General features: G+C 39.3%; 1 protein-coding gene across 4 annotated transcripts in view; it reads right to left on the bottom strand.

Annotated features, from left to right (window-relative positions):
• slc4a11 (solute carrier family 4 member 11) overlaps positions 1 to 14,105 on the bottom strand; it is a 102,736-nt gene that overhangs the window by 16,383 nt on the left and 72,248 nt on the right. For 3 of the 4 annotated variants that reach the window (XM_086274400.1, XM_086274403.1, XM_086274401.1), the window contains exons 6-12: positions 13,845 to 13,877; positions 9,904 to 9,985; positions 8,296 to 8,419; positions 6,056 to 6,265; positions 3,012 to 3,096; positions 1,924 to 2,049; positions 141 to 254 (exon numbers count right to left, since the gene is read on the bottom strand). In XM_086274400.1, the coding sequence (XP_086130526.1) occupies positions 141 to 254; positions 1,924 to 2,049; positions 3,012 to 3,096; positions 6,056 to 6,265; positions 8,296 to 8,419; positions 9,904 to 9,985; positions 13,845 to 13,877 (774 nt within the window). The remainder of the gene's footprint in view (positions 1 to 140; positions 255 to 1,923; positions 2,050 to 3,011; positions 3,097 to 6,055; positions 6,266 to 8,295; positions 8,420 to 9,903; positions 9,986 to 13,844; positions 13,878 to 14,105) is intronic. The other variant, XM_086274402.1, reaches the window with a different exon arrangement.

The raw sequence follows: 14,105 nt of genomic DNA, 5'->3' as shown, positions 1-14,105 counted from the left end.
TCTTTTTCTTGATTTTTGACGTAATCTTCTTAGTACTCCACCCACTCTCAGCCTTCCATTCAAACTGGCTGTCAGCAGAAACTGTGAAAAAATAAGTGCATCTTGATTGAGATGAGCTGAATGACAGCGGGGAAGCCTACCGCTGATGAAAATGGCGAGGGGAGCTGTGGTTAGAGGGATGACTAGAGGAGAGCCGGCAAACAACGAGTAGATGACCCCACCGATACTCTGGCCAATGATGGTCTTCCGAACATCTGGAGAGAGATGACACACAGAGAACACACAGCGTGAAGCTCTGATTAATGTGCATGAGTGACTGCTAGGGTTCCTTTGAAGCTGAAGTAAGTTACATATTAATTTTTCAGATAAGATACGTTAACTTTGGAAATAATATGTATATTTTTTCCCTTTTCGTTTTTTTAAACAAAACAGCTAACGTGATGCCTTTTCCACCCCCACCAAGTACATAATTATGTGAATATTTTCCAAAAAAGAGGCTTCAATGTTTCACTGTTTTACTATGTGTATGGTCACCTGAAACTTGCAAGTACTTTTGAACAATCATCAGCTCACAACTATATGTCTTAAACTCAGACTTAAAACAGAAAAAAGTGAAGGTCAAACATACAAGAGAAAAATACTTAGTAAGGAAAGTGCTTACTCATATAGCACAATGAATAAAGGAGAATTACTACTAGATTTTGGCACTACTTACAGAGACCAAACGTAGCCCTTTCTGGTCTTATCCAACAGTATCGTGCAACAGTCTTGAGCCACTACTCATTTGTTTAGATTTTTCTCTCAAGGAGCTAGAAATTCTTGTGATTTAAAAAAAAAAAAAAGTAGTCTTACAAATTGGCACCATTGAGTCTATTCTGTATTTCCCCATATGTCTGCATGTTTCGATAAATTACTGTAAGTTTTTCCAATTTTCCTAGCCAAATATAAAGAAATAAGACTTGAACACTAATGTGTTACTATTTAGTAACTCAGTGCATTCATTAGCCATGTTATCAGCTAGAAGGTAAAGAAAGTAGCTAAATCACATTTTTCTGAGCTAAAAACGTAAAAACTGGGTATTGTGAATTTTAAACAGGTGCTAATATTTGCTTATTACTTGTCAACTATGGAAATAAGGAACTGCTTTGTTTATTTTGAAATGTCCAGTAGTGGAAAGTTATAAAATTAATTTTTTTTTAAAGTGATTGGCTGTTTATGTTCTCTAAATATTTTTGTACAAAAGGAAGATTATTTTCAGTTGAATTAATTTTATTTATTTAGCGCAAATTCACAACAGTCACCTCGTGGCATTTTACATTGTTGGGTAAATGCCCTAAAATACTAGACTTGCTAACCATGTCATAGGTCTGTTGTGGGTGTGTGGGCTGTTCATTGCTTTGTGTGTGTACTGAACTGTTTGACATTCTTTGTTAAAACTTCATTAAAATTATTTAAAAAAAAAAAATGTGTACTGTGTTTCATAATACTGCCTCAAGGAATTGTTTATCATGTAAAAAAGTGTTTTAATGTGTGAAAATACCCCATATACATGAAATGGAGATTATCATATAGATATGATTCAAAACATTGCAGTATATTCTAATCTATGTAGTAAAATACTGTGGTCAGTGGTTTTGCACTGAAGTCTAGCAGGACAAGCACAGAGATGACAGAGACCAAAAGAAGATCATTGGCAACCTTAATTAATGCTGCTTCTGTGTTATAATGAACTCTAAATCCTGACTAAAACTCTTCTTTCTAATTTTAAACTTTTATTTTTCAACAGTTATTTTCTTAAACAATTGATAAAATAGCTGTTTTTACACCCAGCACTTGATACTGACATGGAAAAATTTGCAGGAGCTCAAGAATCCCAATCTGAGAAAAGCGTTCATGTTTCTAGATTTAAGTACATGTTCATACCGATCTCGCCACGTGTGCTCTCATCATTGAGGGAGCCGAAAGCAATGGCAGGGAGGAGGATGGCAATGTAGAGGAAGATGGCTGTGGTCATGTACTTCAGCAGGGTTTTATTACTGCCAACTATACCTGAGGGGAGACAAACACAAACACATGAGTCATATTCCCCTCATAATGGAGCGGAGGAGGCTGAACACTTTAATTTCAAAACGGCAAGAACATTAGCACAGTTCATCATTCAGTGCCTCTACATCTATAAACACCCAGTTCATACAGTAAAAATATTCTACGGAGGATTACGCTACCTGCTGCCCTTTTAAAATATGAGTCATTTGTTTTGGTTTCGTGTCATCCATCATTTTGCAAGAGCAGTTACCCAAATGATGGATAACTCATTTTGGAATAAAACACTTTAATTGGGCTCTAATGTGATCACAACAATTTTGGTCCTGTGACCTTCATCAGATAATCATTCTCTGATGACGCTCACAAGACAGAAATATCTTGATTTTGTTACTGCCCAGTCAATGTGTTTGGTTGGTGTGACACGAGGAAAGACTGAAAGAAAACAGCTGAAGAGGAAATGCTCCTAGAAAACTCTTTACTCTGTCGGCTTTTCTTTACAACAGACAACCATATTGAATTACACAGATTAATCTAAAATATTTCTACACAAGCTATTCTAGCAACTAATTAACTAACATTAAAAAAAAAATACTCAACACTGAGTAAGATGTACATTTATTTGACTTGAGACACAAAAGCTCTTTCATATTTGGCAGCAGTGTGACTTGATGAGTCGATAAAACCACCAGCTGGATGCGTTTGCAATGAGAATGTATAGTATGCGACGTGTGTGAAAGTCTCGTGTCTGATGACTGAATACTGGACATATGGAAACATATGAGAGCAGTAAGGCATCCGAGATTTTATGTCATTTTAGCAGGAGATGACCCTAGACGTGACACAGATGCAGCACAGATGTAACTGAGGCAAAGGGTGACAGACAAATGAGGAGCTGCCAGAAGTACCACAGTGTGCCATAATAAGCAAGATGATTCATTTTCACTACAAGTTCAGGTCCAGCCTACCATCTGTGAAGTCAGAGGGGTAGAAAGGCAGCCTGCGGCAAAAGTCCTCATAAATTCCCCGGCCAGCTTTGAAGAAATCTTTACACTGTGAAGACAAAAGATTACTTTTTAAAAATGAGAAATAGTCTCACTGATGGAGTCCCACCTGCACCACCTTTCGTCAGGAGAATTACGTATCACACTGTAGAACAAGAGCAAAGGAATCAACGCTGTGATATAAAATGAAATAATGTTAAACAAACCAACATATGTTCCACATTATAGAAGAAAAAGCCACTCTATGGCTTGATGACGACACACTAGCGGCAGTATCTTCACGATGATGTGAGCTGGGATGTTTTCCAATGAGAACTGTACCTTTTTACAACGCAAAGTATCAGACACTTAGATGAAGATGCCTCTCATACAGACCACTTGAAGAAAGGAAGACAAAGAGTTTCCCTGCTGCAGAGTTTAAGTTCATTAGAGTTACCAGCTTTAGAAAGCAGCAATTAACAGCAACTCAGATTAGTGCCAGGAGTTCAAATAGCAGATACATCTCAGCATCAGCTGCTTAGAGGAAAACCTGCTGCACAGACGCCACTATTGAGGAAGAACAATGATAAGAATTTGGCTCAGTCAAGGAGCACAAGGAGTAGAAATCTTTTTTTTTTTTCCATCCTAGTCCGATTACGATGTCAACTAGGTGAATCGTTGGTATCTGACATTAAAGAAAAGATGGTGGCACAGGGGTCCAACGACTAAAGGGGTCAAACGACTAAAATCGGCCAACACACAACCCCAGGGAGATAGGGGTTGTGTGGCTGTTGATTTACAGGTCCAGGCTGGTTACCTAATGGCCAGATACTGTTTCTAATGAAGAAGCAAAACTGATGGAGTGACTTTTTCTCTGTCGAATCTGGATTTGGGTGCACAGTAAGATCACTGTATCACATGTAGGTCGTTCTGCCAGTATTATTTTCCCTGTCTATAGGAGGCATCGCCCCAAAGTAGCTGAAACTAAACGGAGATGAGCATTTCAATTAAACCCATAATCTTAAATTATGTCCCTCTTGATGCATATGGCTCTGTTTTGCTTTTAGGCATTTTGCTAATTTAGTCTGCCTTATCCACAGTGACCTTGAAGAGTAATAAAAGCCAGAGGCTGTATCCAGCTCTGAAACCTCGTTTTATTTTAAACACGCATTGCAGTGGACAATGACACATTTAGATTAAAAGTTGCACATTTGATGATTCAGCTAAGACGCTGGTGATTCCACTGGGGGGGGATCTTTGAAAGATCATTTGAGTCATGACCATTAATGGCGTAGTTCTTAAAAATCATATAATCTAAAACATAGCAAGTAAAGCAGCATATTTGGATTTGGATGTACATTTAATGGGATCCCCGTGTCTCCAAAAATGACTGGGAAAGACAGAGAGACGACAGCATCAGTGACGGAGAGAAGTATAATTTTACACAAGACAGGAAGAGAATGGTTATAAAGAGCCATGTGATTTAAAAGGAGACGTGAAGTGTTTCATTTTAAAAGATGAGCTTTCAGGTTACACCAGACAGGGAGTAAATGTGTAGCCCTGATTAAGCTTATTAAGCAAATTATCCAATTACCCAGTGTTTCATTTTCTTGTTGAACATAGTATTACGCAATGAAGTGGAACGGATGATGATAGGGGGTGGCTGAGTGGGAAAAGTTCCCAGGAAAATCATTCTGGCCTCATTTGTCATCCTAAAAAGTTTGGATGGTCTATGACAGATCAAAGGTATTTACATCACATGTAAACAACTTTTTTTCTCCAAGCTGGCTAGTTTTAGCTACACATGCTTGCTCGACAATGACTGTTCATTCATTAAATCCCTATACATCATGGAATTATTTATTATTGCAAGGAACAATGTGTGTGTTTGTGTGTGTGGGGTGAGGGCGTTGCAATCACCAGCTTTTGGCTCAAGTTCGATAAACAAAAGTCTCAGAGAGGAATTACCGTCCACCTGTTTGCCATTCGTTCTGATGGAGTGAGGCAACAGAAAGGAAAAACATAAAAACACAGCAGCAATTTGACCTTTTTTCTTAAAGTACTGGAAAGTGGTTTGCTGTTGCGGGTGGTCCAGTGTCAATTTTGGATGTGGAACAAGGAGAAGGCGGACTGGCTGGCTTTTTCCCTGTAATTTTCTTTCTTATTTTATCATTTTCCGTTTCCTCTTTATTCCACCTGCTCCCCCTCCCCCATCACTTCTTTCCCTTTTCACTCCATCTGTCTTTCCCCATATAGCCCTCTGTCTCTGAGTGGCACTGAGCCTTTCAAGCCCTGGGATAAACACCTAACAAAATCCTTTGCTGTATAAAAAACAAACAAAAAAAACAAGGGGAAATGTCTAGGAGCTGTGGCATGCCAGTGGCAACATTAGGAAGAGATGTCGGTCCGTGGCATTGAGCAGAGCCCCTCTGGAGGGGGGTGTGTGTGTGTGTGTGTGTGTGTGTGTGTGTGTGTGTGTGTGTGTGTGTGTGTGTGTGTGTGCCGGCGAGCACATGCACATGTAACTAAGGCGTGGGGAGTTCTGACAGGACTGTGAGAGATGTAAGGTCATTTACCCACTGAGGAGGCCTGGCAGGAGTTGATGCTGATTGATTAGGGGGAGAGAAAAGATTGAAGAGTCAAGCCAGTCGAGCGAGGAGGAGAGGAGGAGTGAAGGGGGAGGAGGAAATGGTGCTGAAGGTTGACGAAGGGAGAGAAAGAAAGAAATACAAAAGAAATAAAAATAATAATAATTGTACTGTATGTGCGCAGTTCTCTGTTCTATACACAATCATAAGGATGTGAGATGATCAAGAAATAAGCGAAAGGTAAGGGGGGATGAGGCAAACGGAGGAAAGGAAGAAGACCTCAAATATAACATCATCACAAGTTCTAACCAATCACAGGCACCATTTCAGGGCACCAAGCACGACTCATAATGCCTTCACATCACTTCAAAATGTGCGGAAACGTGTCTAATCACCCAGCACTGACACACACTCGCACACTCATAGATTTTCCTTCCTGACCTTGAGGGGTTTATGACTGCGAGGGTCAGTCTCCTCCTTCCCCAGAGCCGTTGGCTTCTGGTTGGCTGCCGTGAGCTGGTGCCTCTGGAACACCAACGCTTCCTTAAACTCCTCCTGTGTCTTTGTCTCCAGGAGCTTCTGCCTGAAGGAGATGTCAGAGAAGAGGGTGGCGAATGTGCGACCCAGCTCCATCGCCGTCTTGGTACTTTTCTACAAAAAAAAAAAAAAAAAATGCAAAGTGATACAAAATGTAAATCACGAATACCTCCTACATTTCTTTGCTGATCATCCGTTTGTTCTATACAGTTGTTTGTATACCGATCAATCACTACATGTGTAACTGCCTGTTTTAAAAAAATATATAGGTAAATAGAAAGGCAAAGGTGGGCGAGGGGTGGGTGCATACTGTCTTTAACTAGATTATTTTAAAACTGTGTTTGCGACATACCAATTATTAGAATTAATACCAGCTGCAGAGGTGTTATTGATATGTTTTTCTGTGATGCACTGCAGATATACAAAACTTCAAAATCTCTTTTACAAAGGAGAGACTTTTTCATACTAAAGAAATACTTTTTAATTGCAAAACATATTTAAGTATTTAAGGTCAATAGTTTGCCCATGCCAACTGGAAAAATGTGCTTGTAGAAATTGATGAGCACCCTGCTGCCAACATAAAACTCAGAGGGCAGCATGTCAGACAGGCAAAAAGCTAGAGGAGTTTCTTTGAGGGTAACATTACATGAAACAGTTAATGAAAACAGAACTTTTTTTTAAACAAGGGTCATGTCTTTATACCATATTCAGTCTGGTTAAAGAGAGGAAGGAAAAACAGGGGGAAACAGTTTCTAGACAGCTCTGTAAATGGTGGTTGATGGAAACGGTCCATTCTTACACATGCTAGATCACATACATTTGCCAACCAAAGGAATTTCTATCATCATTACCATCATGCCCCTTCAAAGATTTTTCTCTGAGAAGCATTCACCATCAAGGATAATTGAGGCATAATAATGCTTTATGTTTACTTGGGGCTTAGATTAATGTCTCTGAAAATACCATTAGTGGTTCTGATTGCTGCCAATAAGACTGGCGAGGAGGGTGCTGTAGGCACCACTGAAAGAAATAAACATAAATGAGGGTTCATGGGAAAAGAGATAGAAACAAGCAAATATACAGAAAACATAATGCAACAAGCTGAAGCATAACCGATAACCAGGTTTCCTCTTCCTCGACTGACCACCTACCCAGTGGTGAAAATTACATACTTGGGAGGATACCAAAGTAAAAGTGAGGAAAGCATGAAATCTCTCTTCTTCCCAGCAGGATGGGGGTTGGGAAGTCGAGGGTTTTCACCTGGTTTGGGGCAACAATCAGAGTCAACTGAAGGAGGGAGTGAAGTGTGTGTATGCGAGTCGAAAGCTGAGGATGAAGCAGTGGAGGACAGAAGGGATGAGTGGGTTGATGGGAAGGAGAAAGAGTTCATGGTTTTGATGGGAGGGAGGGACATTACAGGATATGTGTCTCTCCAGAAGCTCTTCAGAGCTGAAGAAAAACAGCAAACACAAACACAACAGTGACCCGAAAAGTTCAGCAACAGAGAGGCCCTTGAACTGATTTCAGTTCAGGAGTCAATTTGGCCATTTAGCAGTTCTGACATCATATCTGTCAGTGTTTCAGGTATTTTCAGATACATATCTAAATATATGTATATAACGCAGAAATAGACAGATTATATCTTCACAAATAACAACCATATAGACCCTAAACATCATGCGGCCTAACCAATATTTAATTTGTGGTGCTACAATTATGTAACATTATATAATAATATAATAGATTTGTGGTTTCTTCTGCTTTGCATTTTGAATTAAAATAGCAGAAAATCCTTTAAAGCCAATCTGTGCATTTTTTGTACAAAAAACAAACAAACAAACAATAAAGATAAGAATTATACTGATTTTATAATTTTATTCAAAAATGAATTTGCTTTGAATTATTTTTTTAACCTAAATGAACAGGTTGACGGGCAGCTCACAATAAGTGATTTTGCAAGAGCAGAACAATAAAACAGATTTTTAATTACCAGGAAAAATATTTTGTTAAATCACACTGGGCTACAAGTGAACATGAAATGAAATAATCAAAATAAATAAATGAAATAGGAACTAATTAACAAGTGACTAACCAGCGAAGACATAAATCTCATGTATCATTCCCTATGCCTGTGGGTTAGTTACCATTTTGAGAGGGGCCAGTATCAGGATGACATAGCGGACCTCGCAGCAGTTCTCCCCCCAGTTTTGTGGCCTCTCCAGGCGGGAGATGCACACATGACGTTTCTGGAGATGCTTCACGTTGCAGCTGGAGCACAGAGGGAAAAGAAGGTTTTATAAATGTCAACACCTCACTTCACCGCCAGCGCCCTTCATTTCCATAGATTAACCTCTTTCTCGACAGCAACACTTAGACAATATTCAAATATGCCAGGTGAGCTTGCATTCACATTATAGGAATGCATGTGAACATACATACATAATATTTAAATATCACGTCATGCATATTTAAACATGGTCAGTGTAAAAAGGCTTTTTAAAGATTCATATAATTTCCATGCTCAGAAAACCACTCAGTGATGCTTCCTGGCTTATCATCCTCAAATATGGCACTCCCATGTGGTAATGTTTGATCATAATATGACGGGTATCACTCAAAACTTTGCATTTCTGTTTATTTTACTTGCCCCCTTTCCTCTAAGAAGGAAAGTATACAAACCACACCAGTGAAAACGCCACCTAGTTCCCAAGATCCCTACCTTACTAAATTTTCACCTCTCAATCCTAGTCTCAGTCGCCTGAGGTTACTTCTTCCTTCCATCCTTACGAATGTCTTTTTCACAGATCTAAATCCAAATGTCACTTGAGTCACTAGTCCCAGTAAAACACTAGCCAATTGAACAGTCTTTGTTACTGAAACTCCTGCCATCTGTTCCCCCCAAAATGAACACACTTTCAAAGTCTCTTAGATCTTTTCCTCTTGGCATCTTGATACAAAATCAGAATATGCTTTAGCATTTTTAGACCTGCAACAGAGAATGATTGGATATTAACTGCCTAATTATAACAAGCGGCACACACGTGGAAGCATCTGCATTTCTGTGTTTCGCCGTTTGTTCATTTATACTTTTTTCCCCCTGATTTGTTACTCGTTTGTATTATTGACATTTATGCACAGCTGACCCTGGATACATTTTTTAAAAAAGAGATTATATATTATTTCAGTTGTACTTGATTTGGTGATGATGTCATCCTTTCCTTTGCATTACGTTTACCACCAGGAAGCCTGTTAACATGACACGAGAAGAAAAAAATATCCACCTGCAGTGACTGAATGCTCCAGAGCGCACTTTGCGATTGTTCTCTGCTTCTTCAGCGTGGAGATGACCACCAATTTGAAAGGTAGGGAAGTAAGTGCAAGTAATTTACTAACTTGCACATTCAGTCAGATAATCGACTATAGGACAGAGCAGAGAAGGCTGTGTTGCAACACAGGTAGGGTGACTTCATTCTCTATGAAGGACACCATACCGCGGCAGCTGTATTCAGCACTTATTGTAATATGCTAAAATCAAAATCTTGTTTTCAATGTGAGTAGTAATGTATGTAACATAAAATACACCTATAATCTATAGTGATGATGAGCGTGAATGTTAAAAATAATCAATTTATAACTACATAAAAGCATAAATGAGTAATAAGAGAAAGCATCTTATAACACATTATTATAAATACAACTCTTTCTCTCGGCTCCCTCACACACATGTACATACACACATATATTTTGCTTACAGGATGCAAAGCCAGGACTGCTGGTACTGGACCCCTGTGGCGGTTGCTGTAACTCCCTGGATCGTCTCTGAAAGCAGGTGAACTGCAGACCAAAAAGTCAGAAGTCAAACAAATGATCTGAGATCAAGTGTCACATACTCGAAGCCCCCCTGAAAAGTGTTTAACTCCTGTGTGTGCGCGTCTTAGAAATCCATGTCAACCCTTAAGAGTAGCTGACTGTAACAGTGTTAAACTCTATAAAAACGCGTCACCACATTAATAGGAGTACCTACTGTTTAAGTTTACAAAATTCATGCATTTGAAAACACAAATTAGCTTAGATTTCATTTTTTTATATGGCCCAAAAGGCATCATTTAAAAGCCTAAAAACATTTAACTGAAATCTTGTGCCTTTTCTGCTGCGCCAAACCTCTCGATGTGTCGTCTACATCAGAAGTGTCTAACAAGCTCGCCTTCTGGTTTAGACAGTATCGCCAGGCTGCGCTGTGTGCACCAAGACAAGCTAATAAGGGTGTCCATCCAACCTTGGAAAACACCACGCTCATGTTCAGATTAAAAAAAAACATTTCATTATGCTGCCATGTTTACAGAGCACAAATCATTAAACATGGGCAACTGGGGGCACTGCTGAAGCCAGCTCATTGCTTCCTAATAAGAGGAATCTCCCTTCCGCTGTCTCCCGCTGAGAGTGATGAATAATAGTGTTTTGGGGGACATTCTTCAGCAGCCCCGAATATCCCAAACCCCTCTAGAAGATTCAGTATGTTTTGCTTCGCAACATCCTCTTCAACTCATTAGTACTGAGAAAATTACAGGGTGGAAATGTTTTGTATCGTAAGCAGCGGGGACGATCATTTCCATATCATTCTGATTTTCCCTGCCAGTGGTTTTTCTCTCTCTTATTCCATCTGTCTTTGTCTTTCTCTCCATCACTCTTCTTTTCTCTCCCTCTGCCTTGCCGTCTCATCAATAAAGTATCCTCCATTCATGCCAGAAAATGATGGGCGTCACCATGACAACAGTATCACAGTGCTCAAGGAGTGAGAGAGCCAGGAGGGGAGAAATGGGGTGGGGGGGGGGCAGAAAGATACACAAAAAGAGAGAGAGAGAACGCATGTAGATAAAGAATAAGGGGGGAAAGAAGTCTTTAGAGACAGAGAATGACAAGGATGAAAATGAAACCAGCACGTGGTGAAGAAGAGCGAGAAAGAGGTGTAGGAAAAGGAAAAACAAGGGGCAAAGAGAGAAAAAAGAAAGAAAAGAGAACAAGAGAGACGATGCATGCAGCAAGAAGGCATTAAACTCTGAAAGAAGAAAATGAAAGCGAGAAAAATAAAGCCAAGGGAATAAAAATAAGTCATACAAAAAGTAAGACTTAAACGAAATTACAAGAAGAGCTTGAGACAGAGGGAGGAAAAAGGGAAGGAGAAGTAGAGGAGATGGACTGGGATTCAATTCAATTAATAGCAGTAAGCCTGACAGCCATGTAATAATCAAAAACCATCCAATTTCTCATTGACGTCAGGGATGAGAAGAGGAGAGAGAGACAGACAGAAAGAGAACAAAAGAAAGATTAAAAGATAAAGAAAGGGGGATGAGGATAAAAGCAAGAAGAGAGAGGTAACAGAAGAGCAAAAGACAAGAAAAAACAGAAAGAGAGGTAAATGTGTGTAGTGAGGTTATCTGTTGTCCTCTATATCGACAGACTACGTTGTCAATGTCATGCTAAAAGAAGAGAAGCTAATGGCTAAATCTGCTAGCTGCAAGCCTCAATATCACATCATCCACTTCAGTGTGTTTTGTTTTGTTAGCTGCATATGCCTTTTCCAACAGAGGCTGCTGCAGTGTAGAAGGAATGGTCATCTTTAGAGTTAAATGCAACAACAGCTAAAAGTATAAAAGCTCTATACAATTATGAGCAATGCAAGTGGTCAATGAGGTGCGTTAAAGAAGGCATTTTTATGATAAACACATTAAAATAGAAGATTGTGTAACATCTATGACTTAGTCTAGGTCATTACTGGATCAGATGATCTGCAAAAGTTTATATATTAGAATAACTACCAGCTGTGTAATGAGTGACAGCCAGTCAGAAGGTGTACACTGCACTCCCTTTGCAGAAGACTGTGACACAGAATTAAATATGACCAGAAAGGCAAGCGACGGCAGGTCACTCAGTGCAAACCAAAATGAATGGGGAGCAAAATGCGATGTCACAGTTCGTTCAGTTTGTTGATTATCTCGTAGAAGCAGAAAAAAAAAAAAAAAGATTAAGTGTAGTGCAAGGGAATAAATTGTGTCTTATGTCTCCAGCTCAGGTGATGACAGGAAGAAGAGAACAAGTATTTGTGAGTGATTGCTGACATGATCAGGACAGACTAATTAAGAGATGTACATTTGATACTTGTCAGTTATGTGAAGATTTCTGCACGGTTTCATCAGCTTTTGCTATGCAAACACTTCTATTTCCACACAGAAAAGAAAAAAAAACCTGATTCTTACACGCAGCATATCAAATGTGACAAACTTCAATGGAAAATGAGGAAAAAATATGAGGAAGGCAAGACCGGATGGCTGGATTGGTCCCTTTGATCTTTCTGTATTCTTGGTGAATTCTTTAACTGTGTTATTCACAGTTTGGTTGGAGGGAGAAAAACAGATTGCAATTTCTGCAAATCACATGAGGATAAAGCCGTCTGTCATAAATAAGGGAGCGAGGAATCAATAAATATGCTAAACCAGTGAAAAAGATGTGATATTCATATTTTTTTCGGTTTATGTGACAGAAAATCTGCAGAGATGTGCAGGTACAAAAACGCATCGATTCATTAGTTTCCCAGTTGATGTCTGAAAACGGTACAAGATCTTTTGGCAAGGTGACTCCTTGCATTACGCTCAGAGGTGACCTCCAGAAAGCCTCCTCTGTCTACGATGCCTAAAAGATTAACTGTGGTCTTAGCCACTGGTAGACTCGCATCATACATACACAAAACCCCTCAGTCACACACACTAACACACAAAGAGAAAACGATTGGTTTCCTTCAAAGAGTGTGAATGTTGCAAAGGGCACTATGAAGGAGGTGATGAAAACATATAGGTATCCATCACAGCCAATCACAAGGCACAAATGCTATGGTCACATGGTGAGGAAGGGGCCACTAGGACTGGGTCAATAGTGAAACTTCATATTTAGAGAGATTTAAATTGCAGTGATTTCTTTGGATAGAAACAAATTAAATGTGCAGTAAAATAATTAGTTATATAATTAGCGTATTAATTAAAAAAAATACCTGAATATAAAACCTCTGAAAAATAGGTCATTTTTTCCTAGCAAGGACATAATGTCTATTCTAAACTAAAAAATTTTAATTATTTTGATTTTATGCTTTAACCTCGTAAGACCCAAACTCTTTCATGGCATGCATTTTTAATTTCTCTTTGATATTTAGGCATATTTTTACCTGATTTTTGTACGAAGAAAAATGAGAGCCACATATGAGGATATTAGTTTAAAATTTTGATAAAACAGAGGCAGTATATTGTCCTCGTAAGTGGATATCAGGCCCTTGTAGAGCAAAATTTAGTATTTTGGTCTAGACAACCCAAAATGTGATGTCCACATATGTGGACACCAGGTCCTAGGAGGTTAAATCTCATTTAGATGTATGAATTATTCGATCACTTTACAGAACTATCAGTTTTCTTTTTACGCAGAACTGATAACTGCTGGTTGGACCCAGCGTTGACTTGAGGGGCCAATGAAGAGGCATCGATATCTTGCTGGTGTCTCTAATCATTTGATGACTCAGTGGATCGACCCAGTCCTGAGCACGGAGAGGAACACAAACGGAATACTGATGGTGATTGGTACAGGAGCAAACGACTGATTGCAGCTTCACGGCGGCTGATGCTGACATTTTCATCCAATTAGCACAGCTTACCGTCATCAAAGAAAACGAAACTTTGAGACTTGTCTGCATGGGGAGAAGGAGGAAGAAAAACCAAGAGGAGAGACAAAGAGTCAGTTCAGTCACCTTTTCTGGGCAACAGGCTAGCAGTTTTCAGCAAGAAAATGACACGCATACACACACTTTCCTACCGAGCAGGCACACACATAAATATCTCTACTGAACAGAAGCTTCATTTCCTGCCCTCCTTTACCTCATACATATTAAATATCATTTTCCAGAGAAAATCTCGTC

Source organism: Aulonocara sp. 'chitande type north' Nkhata Bay, linkage group LG19, assembly GCF_057382095.1.
Source record: "Aulonocara sp. 'chitande type north' Nkhata Bay isolate Kocher_YH1m ecotype deep benthic linkage group LG19, A_spYH_male_GT1.1, whole genome shotgun sequence".
NCBI lineage: Eukaryota > Metazoa > Chordata > Actinopteri > Cichliformes > Cichlidae > Aulonocara > Aulonocara sp. 'chitande type north' Nkhata Bay.
Note: the sequence above shows the minus strand (reverse complement) of the source record. Positions and strands in the feature narration are given on the sequence as shown.